General features: G+C 36.4%; 1 protein-coding gene across 21 annotated transcripts in view; it reads right to left on the minus strand.

Annotated features, from left to right (window-relative positions):
- The window catches only part of KMT2C (lysine methyltransferase 2C), a 303,468-nt gene that overhangs the window by 114,707 nt on the left and 165,772 nt on the right, over window positions 1-22,989 (minus strand). For 20 of the 21 annotated variants that reach the window (XM_054495266.1, XM_063668010.1, XM_063668006.1 and 17 more), the window contains 6 exons: window positions 15,307-15,478; window positions 13,341-13,455; window positions 2,794-2,963; window positions 2,191-2,342; window positions 1,121-1,234; window positions 148-225 (listed from right to left, as the gene is read on the minus strand). In XM_054495266.1, the coding sequence (XP_054351241.1) occupies window positions 148-225; window positions 1,121-1,234; window positions 2,191-2,342; window positions 2,794-2,963; window positions 13,341-13,455; window positions 15,307-15,478 (801 nt within the window). The remainder of the gene's footprint in view (window positions 1-147; window positions 226-1,120; window positions 1,235-2,190; window positions 2,343-2,793; window positions 2,964-13,340; window positions 13,456-15,306; window positions 15,479-22,989) is intronic. The other variant, XM_063668014.1, reaches the window with a different exon arrangement.

Genomic DNA, 22,989 nt, shown 5'->3' on the forward strand with positions numbered 1-22,989 from the left:
ATCCATTGTCAATTCTTTTCCAGAATCTCTTAACTAAAAGATTTAGTTACTGTAATGTATATACATACAGCAATTGCAAAATGTCTTTGGGATAAAGACATTATCTTATAACTCAATCAAATTAGACAATATGAACATACTGCTTACCAGCAACGAGAAGACTATCTGCGTCAAGACTTTCTGAGGGATGACTCTTCTGTTGCTCTTCAGTGTGGACTTGAACCGCTGTAACACATTTATAAAATCTCTAAGGAGTCAAAATTTCTGTAACATTGTTCCCTCAACAGTAATTTGAGTGAAGAGTTTTATTCTACTAAATGTCAATTTCCAATATAAGCATGAAACATTGTACCACTTATTAGTAAGTTATGAAGACAAAATTAGAAGTCTTTGTACTATGGTAAAAATTTTTTAATTGTCTTTTTCTCTTTTTCTTTAACAACTAGACCTCACGAGAAAGATTATAGAAAATAATTTTTATGAGAGTTATTATATGTAAACTTAGTAAATTTCAAAACATCTCAGTGGCTTTTTATGTATACATTATAATTTTTATGTATACTATGTAATTGAACATACAACTTCACATACAACACCAAAGACTTTCAGATGAGCCTCTGATTAAATGTAATACGTAATTTTCCCCCAACATGGTTTCTTATTAATTCCAGATCAGCAAGTACAGTAATAGCTCTTATCAATATGTACTACAAAAAGCCTAATTGATATATCATGGAAATAAGTGAAATAACCCTCAACAGGACTGCTGAGATGATCCAATACAGTAAATTTTTCATTATCTCAGCATGAAACATCTCATCATCAGCCATAGCTCTACTTAGCAACTACAACTAAAGAAATAAAAACACGAATTGCTTTTTAATGAAAAATCACTTGGTCCCTTAACCAAGTAAGTACTTATGATTAAGTCTAGATGGCAGCTGAACTACAAATACACGCATGTCCTTTCTCCTATTAATTTGTCTAAGATTATTTTACTAAAAAACTCTTCCTAAGTGACTGCATCTTGGCTTTTACTGAAGTTTTAGTCAATATTCACATATTTATTGTATATACACATTTTCTTCAAAAACAGAGTATATCCATTAAACATTCTTACCATCTGGAACAATTCCAGGAGTGGACTCCTGACCGTTGACATCTTTATTAACTGCCTGCTCTGAGAATACCATTTGATCTTCAGGGCCTTCAACTTCCATTTCATTGTTATAATCTTAACAAAAAATTATTAATTCTTTAGCTCAGAATGAGTTTTTTTCTTTGTTCATTAAGTCAACAATTATGATTTCGTATGAGTAAGGGCAAATCATCACCAAAAATGCTTTAAGTTTTTCTTCAGATTTTTCTCTTTCGAACCACATGTATATTTACATTTTTAAAAAACATGAAAATTATAATGCATCAAAAGGTGGGCCAACTGTGGTAGTTCATGCCTGTAATCCTAACACTTTGGGAGGCCAAGATGGAAGGAATGCTTGAAGCCAGGAGTTCAAGACCAACCAGGCGAACATAGTGAGAATCCATCTCTAAAACAATTTTTTTTAAAAAGGTAACTGGCACATTATTTTAAAAGGATATTTCAAAACTAAAAACTGATGACATCCTGGAAATGAAAGGTTAGTAATTAAGATGCTTAGTTATCCTTGAAAGAGAAGTTTTACAAAAGCTGCCACTCATAACGATGAAAATGAAAAACAATCTGGCAAGCAGTTCTATTTCCTTTACCCCTAAGACTCATGTTTATAACAGTAGGATACTACTAAAAATATTCCATACCTGAACAAAATCTTGGGCTGAAAAGGTGATAATTAACTTAAGAAGGACATTACAAAACTACAACATGCTTAGAGAAAAATAACCCACATTATAAAGAACAAACTAAGCAAACCCAAAGACTGGGGAACTTCCACTGTCGGCCTGAAGAACACAAGTGAAGGAAAGCACACTAGACCCGGAATTCAAATACTAAAAAAAACTATCTTAAGTTAGATTAGATTTTAGCCATCAGATTCAGAGATGACCAAGTTAACAAATACATTTAAAGGCTGAGAAACTGAGAACAAGATGGAATCTGGAATACAGGATCCTCTCTTCCTGATTAAAGCAATATATTGGTGATACATTGTCACAACATTACAAAAACAAAATAAAAATCATTCTCAAATTTACCTGTAGTGAGCTCAGCTATCTCCACTTCCTCACCTGGCTGTAAAGGATCCATCTCAGCTCCCAGGTGTTTACAATACATGCAGATATACTCTTCTTTGAGCTGAGTATCCAGTTCATGATCTGTCGGTTTGTCACACTCTAGGTGAACCCACCTGCAGTGACAAGTATACTTAAATAAAAATTTCTAACATCAAGTTATTGTCTAGGTAAAGAGAAGGCATTGCTGAAAAGCTGGATATGAAAACGGTCAAGTACGAGAGGAGAGAGGTTAGAGGGGTTGCTAACTGACAAAGGTTTTTTAAAGCACATTTGTGGATGTCACTAGAGATGCTGCCGTATTTTTACTTGACATTTTTAAGCTATTTTCTCTTTACTTTTCCCTATTAGTGCTCATTTCTGATGTGGTCTGGTCTTATCTTTTGCCCATTTACTTCCTTATGCCTTTGAGACTCAAAAACATCATTTAATTCCATCTGTAACAGCAATCAGTACTGATGGAATTGCTAGAGTGATAAAAACTTAGAAGCTGTAAGATGGTAGAGCAAATGACCACATGAATAAAACAATCGACAAAACAACTGAATAGAATAACTATCTTCTTACCTTTTGCACATATTACAATGAAGCATGTCTTTCTGCAATTCTGGATGATAGCACTTCCCACAGAAGGGACATAAGTTATCCTGCTGTTGGTAACAACTGTCACATATCAGGCAATTGTGGTGCCACTGAGAACTAGACCGTGTGCCACACTCTATACATATTCTGCAATTCTAAACACCAGGAAAAATAAAAACAAAAACAGTTTGTTATGGATTTGTAATTGTAGTTCTGATGTAAACCTTTAAAAAGTCATGAATCATTTGTGGATTATACATTAAGCTTTTATTTTCATGACACTAATTTAGGGTATACTCTTTTTTTTTTTTTTTTTGAGATGGACTCTTACTCTGTTGCCCAGGCTGGAGTGAAGTGGCACAATCTTGGCTCACTGCAACCTCTGCCTCCTGGGTTCAAGTGATTCTCTCCTGCCTCAGCCTCCTGAGTAGCTGGGACTACAGGTGTGCACCACCACACCCAGCTAATTTTTGTGTTTACTAAAAACACAGGGTTTCACCATGTTGGCCAGGCTCATCTTCAACTCCTGACCTCAAGTGATCTGCCTGCCTCAGCCTCCCAAAGTGCTAGGATTACAGGTGTGAGCCACTGTGCCTGGCCGTATGGTATACACCTTTTAAAAAGCTGTTTTCAATGTCTGACATGGCCTCACAAAATCTGCACTAAAATCTCCAGGAAAATGTAAGTAAGGGAATGGGGATATCCAGGAAAACATATAGGTGGAAGAGATAAAACCAAAAAGACAGCAACCCAAAATTCAAAAAAAGAAACATTCTAGGATCAGAAAGTAATTTTTGTGGAGTAAGTCTACTCAACCTATTACACTGCAGAAAGCAAAATGGTGTTGCTACAGTATTCCACTTGCTTCTTGGTAGCTTAAGAACTAAAAACTAAAACTAAAGAACTCTAAAACAATAGCATGGCCAGCCTGGTGTGATGGTTGATGCCAGTAATCCCAGCACTTTGGGAGGCCAAGATGGGAGGATCGCATGAAGCCAGGGATTTGAGACCAACCTGGGCAAGAAGGCAAAACACCTTTTTCTCTACTACCAAAAAAAAAAAAATTTAATTAGGCATGGTGGCGCGCACCTGTAGTCCCTGCTACTTGGGAAGCTGAGGCAGGAGGACTGCTTGAGCCTAGGAGTTTGAGGCTGCAGGGAGCTCACGCCACTACACTCAAGCCTGGGCAACAATGTGAGACTGCCATGGTGGGTGGGGAAACACAGAGCACGGTCAACTCCATGTGACTTGGTATCTGAAAATGTGAAAATAAATTGCTCCACATCAAAAGTGCAATGATGGCCCTTCATGGTTTTAGAATAGAGAGAGTGTCCTACCCTTACCAAATCAGAAATGTTTATGAAGTAAAAGGCCAACCAGAGGCCAGCCAAAACTACTTCTGTGCCTGTGAGCTAGTCAGCTTTAAAACCCTGGGTATCCCTGGGTATAAGGTTAATACATTGTGGGGCTCTCATTACCCACCCCAAATTTTGAATCTAAAACATCAATAAAAAGGAACTTTATCTTTCTGTGCTACCAGGTTGATATGAAAGGGATGCTCACTTAAAAAGAGAAACTACCAGGAACCATAGATCAGCTAGTCTTAAAGATTAAAATGAATGCACTTAACAATACTGATGCAAAAATCCTAAATAGCTGGGCATGGTGGCACAGAACTGTGGTGTCATCTACTTGAGAGGCTGAGGCAGAAGGATCTCTTGAGCCTAGGACGTAGAATTCAGCCTGGGCAACACACAGAGACCCCATCTTTTGAAATACATATACATATATTTTTTAAAAGAATGTATTATCCTTTATCGAATGAGAAGGAGAAAAGAAAAACAATCCTAAATAAAATACTATCAAACAGACTCTAATACCACATTAAGAAAATAATAACTATGCCCAGGTGGAGTTTATACAAGAAATTCGAAGATATTTAATATTAGAAAAATCCATTAATAAAGTTTAACAAATTAAAAGGTCTGAGGAGAAAAAATTATTTCAATGCAACAGATGCTTAAAGAAAGAAGTCTTTGGGAAGAATCAAAACCCATTACTAATAACTCTTGAGAAAGTAAAAATGGATGGATATTTCTCTAATGTGACCAACATAAATACTTCAATTCTAAAGGCAACATCTTATTTTATGGGAGAGCCCGAGAGGCATTCCCACTAAGGACAGGAAAAAGCAAGGGTGCCTACTATCTCCACTACTATTTTAACACGGTTCTGGAGCCAATGCAAACATGGAAACAAATGAAAACAGAGACATAAGACCAGGAAAAGAAGAAACAAATCTCTTAATTTGTAAACAGAGTTGGAACATCCTAGAAAATTGTTCAAAAATTCAATAAAAGAATTCAACAAAGTACTAGGATATAAAATTAGCACGCAAAAGGCAATAGAATTCACATACACAAATAACGAGTTAAAGGATAGTAAGAAAACCCCATTTATAACAGCAGAAAAATAAATATTCAAGAATAAGCTTAAATGTTCAAAATCAGTATGAAGAAAATTATAAAACACTCCTAAAAGACACAAAACTAGACTTTAACAAACTTGTAAAGACATCCCTTGTTCTTGGTTAAGATGTCTTAAAATCAAGATGTCAATCAACTCTCACTAAAATAAATAAATAAATATGTGTGTGTGTGTGTATGTGTATGTATATGTATATGTATATGTATATGTATATGTATATGTATATGTATATATATCTGTATATGTTTTGGAGACAGGGTCTTGCTCTGTAGCCCAGGATGGAATACAGTGGCATGATCATGGCTCACTGCAGCCTCGACCTCCTGGGCTCAAGTGATCCTCTCATCTCAGCCTTCTGAGTAGCTGGGACTACAGGCGTGTGCCACTACACCTGGCAAATTTTTTTGTATTTGTAGAGAGGCAGTTTCACCATATTGCCCAGGCTTGTCTCGAACTCCTGAGCTCAAGCAATACCCCTGGCCTTGGCCTCCCAAAGTGCTGGGATTACAGGTGTGAGCCACCGCACCCAGACACTCAATAAATTAAATGTGATTCCAATAAAAATTCCAATGAGGTTTTTATTGGGACTACATATGGTGATCCTAAAGTTTATACAGAAAAACAAATACACAAGTACAGCTAAGAAACCTGTGAAATGGATAAGTTCTGAAGGGGGCCCAACATTACCAGATACTACAAAGGCTCTATAAAACAGTGTCATATTGGTGAATGAATAGACTGATCAGTGGAATGGAAAAGAGGTTCCTGATGTAAGTTCAATGAAATCTAACATTCTAGTCTGGAATCTCAAGTCACTAGGGCAAAGACAGTCTTTTTAATGAATGGTTTTTAGAAAACTGAATAGCCAGTGGGAAAAAGATACATCATACACAAACATCAACTCCAAATAGATCAGAGATTTAAATGTAAAAAATAAAACAATGCAAGCCATACATGGTGGCTCACAACTGCAATCCCAGCACTTTGGGAGGCCGAGGCAGGCAGATCAATTGAGGCCAGGAGTTCAACACCATCCTGGCCAACATGGCAAAACCCTATCTCTACTAAAAATACAAAAATTAGCTGGGCATGGTGGCGCATGCCTGTAATCCCAGCTACTTGGAGGGGCTAAGACATGAGAATCACTTGAACCCGGGAGGGGGAGGTTGCAATGACCCAAGATTGAGCCACTGCACTCCAGCCTGAGCGACAGAGCGAAACTCTATCTCAAAAATAAAATAAAATAAATAAAACATAAAAACTGCAAATCCTAGCAGAAAATATGAACTCCTCTATACCCTCAGTGTAGGGAAAGGCTTTCTGAATATGACTCAAAAATCCAGAAGCAAAAGAAGATTAATAAATCTAACTCCATAAAAAAGAAACTTGCATGGCAAAAAAAAAAAAATAAAAACAAAGTCAAAAGACACATAATACAGCCTGGACAACATAGTGAGACCCTGTCTCTACAAAAGTAAAAAATTAGCTGGGCTTGGTGGTACACATAACTCCTAGCTAACTCGGGAGGCTGAGGCAGGAAGACTGCTTGAGTGCAGGTCCAGGCTACAGTGAGCTATGACCATACCACTGTACTATGGCTGGGTGACAGGGTGAGACACTGTCTCACACAAATAAGCAAAAAAAAACCAAGAACAAATAAGCTAGCAGAAAGTATCTGCATCATGTAACACAGATAAAAGCTTACATCCCTAACTTATAAATAACTCTTAAATTTAGGGAAAAATGCCAAAATCTTCAATAACAGGCAAAACACATGAACAGACAATTCACGAGAAGAAATTAAAACTGACCCTTAAACACATGAAAAAATGATCAACTTCACTCTTAGGATAAACAAAAATTAAAACTACATTGATACACCACTTTTCACCCAGAAGACAAACATTCAAAAGCTGAACAAGTCATCCTGTTAGCAAAGACATAGGAAAAGTTCTCTCACACATCTCTGGTGGCAATGCAAAGTACCATAAGCCCCAAGAAAGGGAATTTGACAGTATCTAACAAAGCTACATATGTGTACACTCCTGAGGCAATAATCCTACTTCTACGAATTTACCCTACAGATTTGTCCCTGAGAATTCAAAAACACACATGCACAAAGCTAGGGAGTGTAAAATCATTATAATGCAAAATATCGTAAACTACTGAAATACCAAAGCACAGGCCATTGGTTGAGTAACCCACAGCACAGATACACAATGGAGTGCTATGCAGCTGTTTAAAAGGAGAATGAGATCTCTTGAACTTGCCTAACTAGCCTGGAAGTGATTTCCAGATTTTATTACACAAAAAAAGCACCATGCAAAAGAACGTATACAACATGCTACCTTCACTGAAAGTAAGAGCAATGTATCTTCTTATTCTTAGACGAAAAATAACAGGAGGTTTAAAACTGAAAACAATGAAGAGTAGTTACTTCCAAGAGGCTGGGGGAAATGGGGTATAAGTAATAAACAAGAGGCAGTGACAATTCTGAGTAAAACTTCATATAGTTTTGAGTTTTGAAAGTATACTAATATCTTCTATATTTAAAAAATTAAATCACTAAGAAAAGAAAGGGGAATAAAATCTCTTACTGAGAGCAAACTGAAGCAGATTTGCTTTTTAGATTGAGCAACTGAATAAATGTGCTGATGTTGCTACAACCCAGAATTTTTATTGTAGAAGAACAGACATGTAAGAATGAGAAGGCAAAGAACTCAGTGGAGAAGGATAAGAACTGGAGGTACTGGTATGAATTCATTATTTCTAAGTTATGTATATGTATATGAATATTTATGTGTATATACGTAAGTGTAGGGGTGTTCAATCTTTGGCTTCCCTGGACCACATTGAAAGAAGAAGAATTGTCTTGGGCCACACACAAGATACACTAACACTAACGATAGCTGATGAGCTACACACACACACACACACACAGACACACACAAAAATACCTCATAATGTTTTAAGAAATTTTATGAATTTCTGTTGGGCCACATTCAAAGCCATCCTGGACCACACGTAGCCTGTGGGCCATGGGTTGGACAAACTTCTGTAAGTGTATGCACATGCATGTATTTCCTGACACCACCTGCTGAAAGGGTGAAGAAGCAAACACCCTCCAGTAGCAATGAGCACACCCGGCACCCATTCCCCAGTAAAGGAATCTGGGTTACTTATTTAACAATGGACTTATTCCAGGACTGGGGCACGGGAGGTATAAGATGAGCTTGTAAAATCTTGTTACACCAAAAAGTATGAAGTGTTCAAATAAGTGGTGAGGGCAGAACACCAGCGCCAGCTTGAAGGAGCAACTGACAGCAAGTATGGGATTATTTGAGCCAAAAAATAATTAGGTAATGAGTTGTAAATGATTGAAGATAATAGGAGCTCATGAGTCAATATTAATAATAAGTAAGTTTAACATGTCAAAGAAGTGTTCTTGCTTACAAAAGAAAGCACAGAGCTAACTGGTAAATGTGGTGGGAGTGCTAGAGCTGGAAATGCATCATTTGCAACCAAAAGAAAGCAGGTTAAAATGGCATCATCAGACAGTAAGTTTGTTGTTGTTGTTGTTGCTGTTGTTGTTGTTGTTTTGTGAGACAGAGTCTATCTCTGTCACCCAGGCTGGAGTATAGTAGCATGAGTTCGGCTCACTGCAACCTCTGCCTCCCGGGTTCAAGCGATTCTCCTGTCTCAGCATCCTGAGTAGCTGGGATTACATGGCACCCGCTACCATGTCTAGCTAATTTTTGTATTTTTAGTACAGACAGGGTTTCACCATGTTGGCCAGGCCGATCTCGAACTCCTGACCTCAACTGATCCACCCACTTCAGCCTCCCAAAGTGCTGAGATTACAGGTGTGAGCCACCACACCCGGCCTAGGGAGTAAGTTTTAAAATCTAGAAGGAAATTCTGAGGAAAAGCAAGATATCTGCATGGTCTTAAAGTGTCCTCACATACTGCTTTATTAGATACAAAGGAGGAGGGAAAAGAAATTGGGCAACAGCCTGACCAGGTGATTCCCATGAGGGAAACTGGAATAATGTGTGCTTCCAGCTGTGATACCCTGAGGATGGATCAGCACTTTGCAGTATTCTGGCCAATAATGCATGGCTCTCATCTAATTATAAGGGGATATCAAAGACAAAATGGGGAAATTTCTGTTTGAAAAAAGAAAAAAACAAGTATATCGAGAAGAACTCTATTCTTCAAAAATACCAATGACAAAAACTAAATCCTAGAACCTACTTGGAGGAAGGGGTAGGTTATGAAGGACATAAGATCAAATGACATAACTGGAATATGGCTAGTACATTAGATAAACATACTACATTGATGTAAGTTTAGGAAGTTGATAGCAGGATTGTGATTTTTTAAGAATATTCCTATTATTAAGAAATACATACTGAAATGGTGGTAAAAAGGCACAACATATGTAATTAACCCTCAAATAGTAGGGGGTTAGGGGGAACAGAGACACAAACACAGACACACACACATACACACAGAAAGCGAGAGAGGGCATGCCCAATGATAATGAAATGCTAACAACTGATAAATCTAAGTAAATGGGATATGGGCATTATTTTTATTTTTTCCAACTTTTAGAGTTTGAACTTATTTTCAAGTAAAAACTTTCTAAAAACGCATAACATACCAACAAACAGACATTCTTGAGATAAAAATGGAAAAAGAAACCTAACTGACAATGACTGGTTTACAATAAAGATCCTAAAAAGATCACCCCCACTCCAGCTCACCAGGGAGCAGCCCCAAACTAGATTGACAGCCCCGTGGGGGCACACTGATTTGCCCCAACATCTCCAGCCTTCACTACAGTGATGTTCACACACAGTAAACATTCAAATGTTAAATGCAAACAAATGAGCAAATTATGACTCAAGACTACAGAGAGAACTACAGAAGAATTTAACAGCAGAGAAAGACGATCATTCTTCAAATGGTTCAAAGGACAAACCTTTCAATCCACGAAAAACTCTATGGTAACTGTTTCTGTACTTACTTTGTGTTAGGCATTGTGCTGGGCACTTTATAGATACCACTTCATTAAACCCAACATCCCTGTGAGGTAAGTACCGTTAACCTTCTATACACGGACTTAGGGAAGTTAAATAGGTAGCCAAAGATCATCAATTTAGTAATTGAAAAAACTGCAATTTGACTCCACAGCATAAGCTTTTAACCACCACACTATAGTGCCTTCATAGAACAGAATAAAAAGATTAAGTATCCAATAGTATTCCCAGAAATTATGTAATTATGTCACTCTCAAAAGAGAATAGCAGATTACAAAGAGCAAATTAGAAAGAAGCACACCAAAGGGGAGACAGAACAAGCTGAGAAAGACACCCAGAATTCTCTACCAGTTCTCAAGATAATGAAAACCATAATAAAGAAGATTAAGAGCAAGAGACAAAAATTATCCAGTAGTTACTAGATATTACTAGAGAGTGTAAAGAAGGTAACTTTTTAAGTAAATATATTTTTTTAAAAAGGCGCTGGGGCGGTGGGGGAATGGGGACTCACACACCTCCCAAAGCTTTCAGGAAGAAAAAAAGGATTATGATTAAATTTTTTAAAGTTAAGATTTTTCTTGTGACAGCATAAACTGAAAAAACTGAAGAAAATGTTTTCAGAGTATAAGAAAGAAAAATTTGTAATATGAAACATTATACTGTGCCAAGTTCTTATAGCCTGAAGGGAACAGTCTCTTTCAGACATGTAGGGTTTCAGAAAATTTATAATTATTTTTAAAGGAACATAACCAAGACTCCGAAAGACTGAGGGTAAAGTTGGAATTAACAGAGGAAATATATTTTTGCAAGAAAATTGTGACAAGGTGTATAATCTAGGTTAATCAAATCAAACAGAGAAAAGGGGAATAAAAACTTCATTTTCAGTGGGGAATGGGAGAAAATTTGTATCTTTAACATTTACAATCATTTACATTCACAAAATGAGATTCTGAATTATAAATCATTGCAGGAAGTAAAAGAAGAGAAAAATAGAAAGAAATTATAAGAACAATTTTGCCTCAAAACAGCCAAGCATTTCAATTACAACCATCAATCCAAACAGTTAGCTCTATTAAGCTTTTCAAAAGATACATTTTTATAACACAAAAGAATCCAAAATAAAAAAATGTGAAAAGATAACCATTCAACTGTTAAACTAACACCCTACGTGGCCATAGTGTTAGCCAAAGCAAAATACCTGCCCTTCCTAATCCCTCAACAAAAAACACATTACATAGAATAAAGAACAATTTTATACTGGTAAAAAGCACAATATATTAACACTGGCCTGACCTACTTGCTAAATAACAGCCACAAGGTATTTGTTTAAAAATATGATAAATTGAGAGGAACAATTAATAGTGGTCAATTGTAACAACTTGTTGAATCAACAATTAAAAAAATAAGGTAAAAGGACTTCATCTAACTAAATGAAATTAATAAACACAAATGCTACACCTTTAAAAAGTCACTACTTCAAGTATCAAAACATTTATTTTTAAAAACCTACCTTAGTTAAATTCTCTGATTAAATGAAATGAAAGCATAAATTAACATACTTCAGCACAACTTAAAAAAAGATAAAGTTATTCGGTAAGGTATATACATACATAAAGTTACAAATACAATAAATTTGGCTTCAGCCAAAGCTATAGCCTAAGGTAAACTTATAGTCTTAAATGTCCTTTTTCCTTAGGAAAGTAAAGAAAATGAATTACAAATTCAACTTCATATTAAAAGTAAAAAGGCAAGTAGAGGAACTGAGTGAAGATAAGAGTGTAAATATACAAATCAGTCAAACAGCAGAGTTTTTCCTTTCCAACGATAAGTCATTCAGCAAGAGAAGGAATCTGAACTACCTGAGGAAGCAGGTCAGACTTCATCACAATTCTTCAGCCCTCAGGCCCCACTTCCCAGGTAGCCACAGCTGAGCATAGTTACCCAGCAGCTCTTTTTTCCCCCAGGAGAGAAAGCCCCTCCCCTCAACCCCCACCACTCAGGCAGATGCCCAATAGAACTTGCTGAAGACCACAATAGAACCTGGTAACGCTGCTTGCAGTTCTAGGTGCCAAACCTCACTGGCGAGGACAGGGTGCAGGTACAGAATCTCTCTGCGTCTGCTCCCACTTCCTCCCCCCACCGGGGACCTGGGGTTCTGGCCACATCACCCTCCTTTCCCAGGCCCTCCACCTCCTCACTAGAAAAAGCAGTTCCAAGAAGGGCAATGACAATGCTGTGCCTTCCACTTCCGCACATGGGCCATCACGCCCTCTCCAGCTCCAGGAAAAACCCGCTCCAGGCCCATGCAGCACCTGAAGGTCATCTCCATCCCTCAATCTCGTGACACCAGCAGCCCAGGAAGACTAAGCTTAAAAGCTAAACCGCACCTTGGATTCCAAGGGCTATCTCCACTACCCCACTGCCCCCAACCCAGCTCTGAACACCTCACCCTGAAGGGGCAGAAGCCAAGTGAGGTAGGAAGTTAGTTAATGAGTTCATCGGCATTTTTTATAATAGCTCAAAATTTTAAACAACCTAAACGGTTCACCAACAGGTGATTCAATAAACAAATTGTGGTATCTCCAGCACTCAGTAATAAAAAAGAATCACTACTGATCTGTGCAGCAATATGGATGAATTTCAAAATAATTACACTGAGTTAAAGAAGCCAGACCAAAAACGAGTATACACTATATGAAGCTTTTATTAAAAATTCTAGGAAGTGAATACTAATCTATAGTGAAAAAGCAGACTAGGAAGATAGAGGGTTTGGGTTTGAACAGCCACAAAGCAAGCCAAGAGGCAGCAGGAAACTTTTGACAGTGATGACTATGTTCATTATCTTGAAGAGTGCACAGTTTATTGTATGTCAGTTATATGTCAATAAAGCTGTTTTTTTTAAAAGCTGATAGTAATGTATAGATTTGAATAGGCATCCGATTTGTGTGTTCTCCACATAAAACATACAGAGGATTTAAAAATATATATAAATAAACAACTTACTTTGCATTTCCAGCCATTGGTTGGTACTGATTTCATAACTGGTTGAAGACAAAAAGTATGATACCCTTTGTCACACGTATCACACACTAGCATCTTGCTATCTTCTCCCGATTGTCTAAAAAATAAGATAGCATTAATGATGCCTTATCTTTAAACTTATGTTTTGTAACATAAGTAACATAAATAATCAGTCCTGGGAACTACACAGTTCATAAATACCTCAGTTATCTGTTTTGTCTCTGCAGATAATAATGGAGGTAACCTTGCCATAAGGATTACCTCCTAAATGGTGATCTTTACTCAATGATCACCTATGGTTAACTTGCTCTAGCCATTTTAGGATTCCTGCAAAGGAGGAAGGGTTAAGGTAAGATGAATAGCCTCTGATCTTTACTTTTAAAATATAATTTTTTAGAGGAAGGCGCTATAACAGCTAGGTGCTACTGTGTGGAAAGGAACAAATCTTGGCACAGCGAATTGAAGAGACACTGTCATATAACGTAAAGAGGATCAAATTTGGCATCAGATCTCTATTTGTATTCAGGCTGCTGTTTTCTAGCTGTGTCACTAAACAACTTAGACTAAAGCTCTCTGAGTTTCAGGTATAAAATGGGAATAATAAAGATTACTGTTGAGAATTAAATGTAATGCAGGTTCAAGTGCTTAGAATGTCTATTAAGCAATTAAATGCTGAATAATTATTTCAAAATACGAACCTTGTCATAATTATTAAGAATTACAGTCGAAAACCTAAAACCTTTCTCTAAACACTCTTCTGCCCCCAAAGATTGGGCCCCTGTCCTACAGCGTATCTCTGTTGAGATTTTTGACTATAATCACTTTCAGATACTATGATTTTAAATTCAAGAGGAGGGGAAAAGAAAAAACGGGGAAAACAAGAGCTGAGAGAGGAATCTCTGAATGAAATCTGGGGGATAAATAGAAGTCAACAGGAAGATGGGTCAGTTGGCCTCCAATTATTATTCAGTTCAACCTCTCCATAAAAAGTCACATGTTTTATCTCTTCAGCTACATGGAAAGATCTTGGAGGACAAGTACTCTTCCTTCAAGTTCTTTTAATCCTTCCCAAGAAACTGAATGCAGATACAAGGTATCGAATAAATGTTTACTGAATATTTTATCTAATTTTTACCAAAATATGAAGGTACATAGTCCTATTTATGTCACATAACTCTAAGATATTGACGCTTATTTCTTATCAAACTAAATAATAAAAACAGACTGATCATGGCAGTTGGGCATAATTCTTGCTGGTTACAACAAAAATTCTCAGCCTATAAATGAAGATGCTGGTAACATCCCCAAATTATCATGCTCATTAGAATCATGGGGGTGCAAGCGAAAATCACAGAAAAGACTGGAGAAATGACCAAGAGATGAAATACAATAGGAAAAGATAACCCCCTTACAAATTTGTAAATGCCACATATTTCATTTTGGAATTATGCTGACCAGGATCTACTCAAGGTGGCTTTTAGAGAGATGCAGATGTACATTAAAATAATAGTAGAAATTGTCCTTCCTGGAATGGAAATTCAAACACATGACTGATTTTTTGGCTCAACTCTAATTCTTCTACTTCTGTAGTTAGAGGTTTAAATCCTATTAAATCTCCTCCCCAGTACCCCTTAAGAAAAGCTACTTTATTCTTCTAATGCTTGTTTTAAATTGTTAATATCGCTTATTTTTTAAATTGTTGGCAAATTTAAATTAGCTCTTTAGACAACCAGAACAATTTAAATGATTAAAATCAGTTTTGTTTAGACTTCTTTCAAAATAATACAAATGTTGATATCCAGTAATTTTTTTAAGTATGATGAAGTCACTCTGAATGAATATAGCTAAAATATGAACAACCTCTATTATATTACACAAACCTTTAGCACCTAGTAATAGGGTCCCTCTTAAACCCAATACACAGCTTTGAATTGAAATTAAAACTTACTTGCAGTTCTGGCACACTTTGCACTCAGGACATTGCCAACCTGCACGTTTTAATGGAGTAACCGCTATATCCAGGCACATTCCATGATAGTGCTGACCACAAGTAGTACAAAAGAACTGATCTAAGAGGTCTCCCGGGCTGTCGCACACTGCACAGTTTGCATCTTCCTTTGCTATAATTAACAGTAAAACAATGAAATTGTTGTATAAGAATTTAAATTTTTTCTGACTATACAGTAAAATCATTTGAAAGGATTTGCATCATGAACCTTTCAGACATTTGAAGTTATTCACATTGAATTGTCATCTAATCAGAAAGAGGTATCAATAAAAACACCGTAGGGTTATTTAATCTAAATGTAACCACATTAAATTTAATCATATAGTTTTGCAGTTATTTGTGGCTATATCTACTTGAGACCATAAGCAGGTCTTCTTTAATTTTCTATTCCTAATGCCAATGATAATGCTGGATACCTAATTAATACTCAATATATGCTTACTGGAAAGAACCAAACAAGGAAAACACCAACTAAGAAATGCTTTGCAGTGTAACATAAACATTTTCTTTGAATGTTAAATATATTTTGAAATTACAAAATCAGATAAGAGACAAAATTAAGAAACGTTAATACCAATTAGACTAAGATGCTTCTTAAGCATAAACAGACTATTCAAATCATATAAGGGCTATTTTTTAATTACTGGAAAATGTCTTATGTGGAAGAACATTAAAGACAGAAGCTACATATTCATACACATATTACTTAATATACTAATTATATATTCATCTATATTAATTTCTAGTTGTAAAAGCATTAAAATCCACATAATTATGGACATCATTCATCCCTAAACGTGGATTAAAAGAAAATGTACTAACAGTTCCTTTACCATATAAAACAGAAAATATAAGGATAAACTGCCCTGCCAAATATACAGTTAAACTTATGCATATTGCAAAATAAGAAGGAAAATAATGTATTCTAAAATCATACCAATCTTAGATAATATATAAAAAATATGCCTGTATATAACAAGTATCATAAAGTATATGAATCTTTTCATTTTTTGAAGGTTTGATCATTCCTATCTACTATTCTGACTCATATGTTCTTTCTTTTCCAGTCAAGCTTATCATACCAACCTTAGATAATATGTATAAATATGCCTGTATTTAACAAGTATCACAAAGTATATGAACCATTTTTTTTTCCTTTTTTTTTGAAACAGAGTTTCACTCTGTCACCTAGGCCAGAGTGCAATGGCACGATCTCAGCTTACTGTAACCTCCGCCTCCCAGGTTCAAGGGATTCTCAGGCCTCAGCCTCCCCAGTAGCTGGGATTACAGGCGTGTGCCACCATGCCCATCTAATTTTTATATTTTTAGCAGAGACAGTGTTTCGCCACATTGCCCAGGCTGGTCTCAAACTCCTGAGCTCAAGCAATCCTCCTGCCTCACCCTCCCAAAGTGCTGGGATTACAGGTGTGAGCTACCACACTCAGCCTTTTTTCCATTTTTTGAAGGTTTGGTCAATCCTATCAATTTCTCTCTGACTCATATGTTCTTTCTTTTCCAGTCAAGCATATTGAAACAGAGTAAAAATATATTTCTTTTATTCGTACCAGAGTCTGCAAACTTTTCCTGAGAAGGGCCAGATAGTAAATATTTTAGGCTTTGTGAGCCATAGCAGTCTCTGACAAAAAGTCAGACCTTTTGTTTTTATTTACACTCTTTTAAAAATGTAAAAATAATTCCTCGCTTGAGGGCAGTACAAAAACAGGCTTCAAAATTTGGACGCTGGCTGGACCTCTGACATACTTCACGAAGGCTGGCTTAGCACCTAATACTCATCTGAAGCTACATTAGTGAGGCTGCCAATGCCCATAGGAAACCCGACTGTTACTTTTTAGTCTTTGGCTTTTTTGCACTTTGTAGCATTTGCATTGCTAGCCACTCCCACATTAAAATGCCCCTTTCCTTAGTTTCTATCATGGCAACTCTCTCCTAATTTCTCCTTAGCTTTCCCCTACTTTCATCTCATCCTCCTTTGTTGGCGTTTGTACCTATACAATCTTTCTAAATGCTGGAGTTTCTTAGGATTTCATCTTTTTCCTTCTTTCCTAATCCCCCATAGTTTCCCTTCGTGATCACATCAACTCTCACGCCATAAAATGCCACCATAATTCCTAAATCTGTATTACTGGCCCTAGAATTCTTTCATAAACCCCAAACCTTTATTCTTCAATTCTTACTGGACCTCAATAGCCAGATGTTCTAAAAACACTCAATCTCAACTGCTCTAAAGTGAAACTTTCTTAAAAACCCGAAACATCATTCATTTTTCTCAAGAATAGATAAAGGCAGAAACCTTAGTATCATTGTTGACTCTGAACTCAGCCCTGACCCAACACATCCAGCCAGATCCCAATTCTTATGTATTAAACTTCCTACACATCATTCTTCCTTATATGTTTATAGTTTAGGCTATCATATTAGGTTGGTGCAAAAGTAACTGCAGTTTTTGACATTACTTTTAATGGCGAAGACTGAAATTACCTTTGCACCTACCTAATACTCTGTCTCGCTAACTGCAGTATCTTCTGCCTCAAATCATCTCTACTTATGGTTCTGACATCCTCTCTAAATCATTTTCTACACATCCAGAACAATCTTTCAAAAATGTAAATCTAATTGTTAACCTCTGTATAAATTAAAACTCCACCAATACATTTTTCACCTAAAAGAAAATCAGAATTTTCAAGTATGAGGCAAAAAGGCCCTTATCTCCCTTTCCAACTGAATCTCAGAACCATTCACTATTTCGTGGTCATGGTAGGTTGTCTGCCATGCACCTCACATAACATGCTATTCATGTCTGTGTGCTTTTACACATTCTGTTCCCTCTGCTTGAAATTTTGTTTTTCTGCTGTGCTCCCAGCCTTCAAAACTCTGCTCATGGCTAGGCACAGAGGCTCACGCCTGTAATCCCAGCACTCTGGGAGGCCAAAGCAGATGGATCACTTGAGGTCAGGAGTTTGAGACCAGCCGGGCCAACATGGTGAAACCCCATCTCTACTAAAAATACAAAATTAGCAGGGTGTGGTGGCACATGCCTGTAGTCCCAGCTACTCAGGAGGCTGAGGCAGAAGAATCGCTTGAACCCGGGAGGTGGAGGCTGCAGTGACTGGAGTTTGCGCCACCACACTCCAGCCTGGGCGACAGAGTGAGACCCTGTCTCAAAAAAAAACTCTGCACATTATTTCCTGAATACCTATTACCACACCCAAATACCCATTTAGTTGTTGAATATTACTTTTACGCATATGCTTACAATAAACTTCTGTTACATAATCAATTAATTACAGCACAACTCTGTGAATCCTTGAAGGACACGGGCCTTAACTTTTTTAACTTTATATCCCCAACTGCCTAACATGAATCAAGTCTTATTGAACATATTTTAAGTGAAGGACTTACTGCTAAAATCACTTTTAAATGGCTCTTTAAGTGATAGGCATTTAAAATAAATCATTAATCTAACAATGGAAGCATCATAAATTAGTTCATTTTTGATAGAAAGGACACAACTGGGATGTTGTTTCTTAATATTAAGAGAGTACCAGTATTTATCCTTCAAAATATGTACATTTAAAAATTGATCTCTTTTTGCTCACCGTAAAACTTTTAAAAATTGGGGGAAATAACTAATTATCAGAAACTAATTATCAGATAATCAATTCATTTTTCTATTATACTTTCCTAGGAACACTAAAATGCTTCTGTGAAACTTTCTAGAGTTTGCTACCCTGACACTTCAAGTTGCCATGGTAGCTACTAGCGACATGTGGTTTCTGAACAAGTGAAATGTAATTAGTTCAAATCGAGGTGTGCAGTAAGCATAAAATGCACACTGGATTCCAAAATCTTAATAGGGGAAAAAGTATCTCAAAATTTGAAATATTACTATTTTGGATTACTGAATTAAATAAAATTTACTACAATTATTCCCAAATGTTTCCTTTTACTCAAATTTTTAACATACCCACTAGAAAAATTACTTATGTTGCTCACATTATATTTATACTGCACAGCACTGTTATATACAACAAAGTTCGCTCTGCAACAAGACAACTGTCATTGTCACAAAAATGACTTTTTAGACTATGATGATTTCCACCAATTCCTTACTGACAACCTTGCTGTGTTGATTACTATGGATCATTGGTAATAAATTAGTCAAAGAAAAACATCCATGTAATACATCTGGTGCAAAAACACTTAATATGCCTTATGTGAAAAACAATAATTTTTAAAAGCACTACACAAAGAAATGAGGTTGGTTCCAACCCTCCCAGTCAGGGAGAAGATGTGTGGGAATACTGAAACAACCTTTTGGAGATCATGTATAAGAAGATTATCGATACTACTGGATAGCTTTGGTGTCATGACAGAAATTAAATATGAATATTTAGACACACATTATGTCTGTAAGCCAGAGACAATAAGTTTAAAGCAATAATCAACTAAGAAATTTTTCTTTAAACAGTTGAAAAAGCAAAAAGACAGGCTATAACTAAAGATGATTTAAGAGGGAAGAGGAGTAAAATCCAAGTCTATTTGGCTTCTAAGCTCAGGCTCTTGACTACTAATTAAATTGACTCCTCAGCAAACTTTACTACTGATCAATGAAAGTGATGAGTATTTGAGTATACACAAAAGTAGACATGAAATGCCAACAGCGGCATACAATGAAGCTAAATGAAGTAAAGGGAGCAAGGTTCTTATGGCAGGAGAAAAGAGAGAGGAAACAAAATGATCATCTTTAGAGAAGGTCATTTCCTAAGAGACAGCTGTAAAAAGAGAAGAGATAAATAAAAAAGACAAAAACATCGAGCTTAAATTAGAACAGAGCTTATCACAGATCCTAAAACTTGATGAAACTATTGCTTAAGAAAGTCCAGACAACACATAAGAATAAAAGCATTGGTGAACAGCAACAAAAGTCAAAACAGCTGTCATACAATGTGAATTTAAGAAGGACCAAATCAGCATTGCTTTCTAATTTCCATCACACCCTATCATCTGCCAATTTTCATTACTGGCAGGACACTGTGCTGAGTGATTTGTCTATAAAAGAGAATCTCTGGAAAGAAAAAATAAATCATGGATGTCATCCAAAGAGGCTAGACCGTATCATTGGCAGGTAGATAAGAAAGGTCAGAGGACTGACAGAATTTAGGGTAAAAGAAAAGCAGCAGGACTTAATGTCAAGAAATACAAAGATAACCAAAGAAAAGAGGCTGGAGTTAAAGCTTAAGTGAAGTAAAAGGAATTAAAGCTAAATGATGAGTAAATACACTGAGGAACAGGGGGTGAATTAAGATATGTAGCATTTCCACGTTTAAACCTTGCAAAGACTTCTCATTGCAGACCGAATAGAACCCAAACTCCTTCCCTTGCTTACAAGGCCTACATGATCTTGCCTTTGTTCGCCTTGATGATGTCTCTACTACCCACCTAGTAGGCTACTATGCTCCAAGTAAAATGACATGCTGTCTGTTCATGAATCATGCCAAGTCCATTCCTCAAGGTCTGTGTAGTGGTCTGTTCCCTCTCCCTGGAATGTTCTTTCCTCTTATCTTGTATGATTGGCTTCTTGCCATTCAGTTTTCCTATTCAGGAAGTATATCTGGTTGTATCTCCTAGATGGATTTTTAGTGTAAAATTTCCAGACAAGGTTAATGTATCCTTGTATCATCATGAAAATAATGTTGCAACAATGACCAGCCATTTACCTATGACAGAGCACCCTAAAAGTGTTTCCTGATGAAAATCTTGGCCTTCTTCACAGATACTCTCTTTAGTGGATTTCTTTATAATGAGATGCATGCTTTTGTTAAATTTCTCAACTTTTATAAAAAGATGTCAACCTTACTCCTAACTCAGTCAACTATCACAGCTACTGCTCTGCCCCTTAGGAAGCAACACAAAATACATATACTCAATATGTATTATCATTCTCATAACTTAAGCCTTAGATAGGAGGTAAAATAACTACCCTTTTTAAAGCAATTAATATATACAAGGCACAATGTTATGTGAATTCCATTCATTGTTTTCATTTAACCCTCATAACAACACTATGATTTAAGACAGTATCATTTTAAAAGCATAAAAAGTAACTTCTGCCATGACACACAATTAGGATAGGAAGAAATATTTATAAAAGATGTTAAAAAGATGACAAAACATCCTATCTGCAATCTTCTTTAAATTATATCCTTGGAACTTAATCCAAGATTAAGATCGTCTCAACAGATGGGACAGAACACTGTGTAGTTAGAATGCACTGTTTAAGATCCCCAGGGAGGCCGGGCACGATGGCTCACACCTCTGTATCCCAGCACTGTGGGAGGCTGAGACGGGCAGATCACGAGGTCAGGAGTTCGAGACGAATCTAGCCAACATAGTGAAACCCCACCTCTACTAAAAATACAAAAAATTAGCCGGGTGTGATGGTGTGCGCCTGTAATCCCAGCTACTTGGGAGGCTGAGGCAAGAGAAATCGCATGAACCCGGAAGGCGGAGTTTGCAGTGAGCCAAGGCCACGCCACTGCATTCCAGCCAGGGTGACAGTGCGAGACTCCATCTCAAAAAAAAAAAAAAAAACCCAAAGAAATCTAATTTAGTCATTTATGCCTTGATTTTACACCACTGACTTAGTTTGAAGGCTGCTATAAGAAACAGCCCTATGAAACTGGTATTTTTCTACTGCAAGGTGGCTACTTTAAGACAATTTTTCATTGCATTGTATCAAGTGACGTCATTATTATATTATTATATCAAGTGACGTCTTGTTATAAATAGTAAGAATCAGATTAAGGGCTCATATTTCCTTCTTTGTATTGACTGCTGAAAAGATATGGGGCCAAATTTGTGGTTACGTCTGGAATTATATATTTTTGGGGGGTCTATTACCTTCATATTTACCCTATCTAAATTTTCCATTGCCAAATTTCCTTACTTATTTTTAGTTTTATCCTATTGCTCATGTATTTTTATGAGTCTCCATAAGTCTATTTTGGAAAAAGGCAGAGTACTCATAATTTTAGTATATCTTTTAGCTTTATGATGCCATAAACCTTTCATTATATACATGATCAACAACAGCAAATTATCTCACCTCAGTATTTAGTTTATTATTTTACAAACTGATTTATGATTGCTAACATGTAACTGAAGGTATACACTATTAGAACACAGTTTTCAGTAGAAAGTAGCACTGCCATTAAGTAATAAAATGTTCTAACATTAGAACAACATTCTTATAGAAGTTTGCATGTTGTTTACTGAGGTCTAAAGCATGACTAACTACAAAAGGCTGAATAAAATTCAGATTCTTACGTACACACAAAATTGTTTTATTGAGATGACAAAGTATATTTATCATGCCACCCAGAATATAATCCACTCTGATAACTGCCAGTTTATTCACTTGCTGAAGTAACTCAGTACATAAATAGTAGCCATAACAGTTGCTGTACATGAAAGTTCTTCTCTTCCAGATTTAAGAGTGTACAATCTAAAGCATTTTAAAACTTTAAATCCCTTATTAGCCTAAATATAATTTAAAATTTTAGTTTGCCTTACCTATAATTTGTCTGTACACTAGGTTACTAA

The sequence above is a fragment of the Pongo pygmaeus genome, chromosome 6 (genome assembly GCF_028885625.2).
Source record: "Pongo pygmaeus isolate AG05252 chromosome 6, NHGRI_mPonPyg2-v2.0_pri, whole genome shotgun sequence".
In the NCBI taxonomy this organism is placed as follows: domain Eukaryota; kingdom Metazoa; phylum Chordata; class Mammalia; order Primates; family Hominidae; genus Pongo; species Pongo pygmaeus.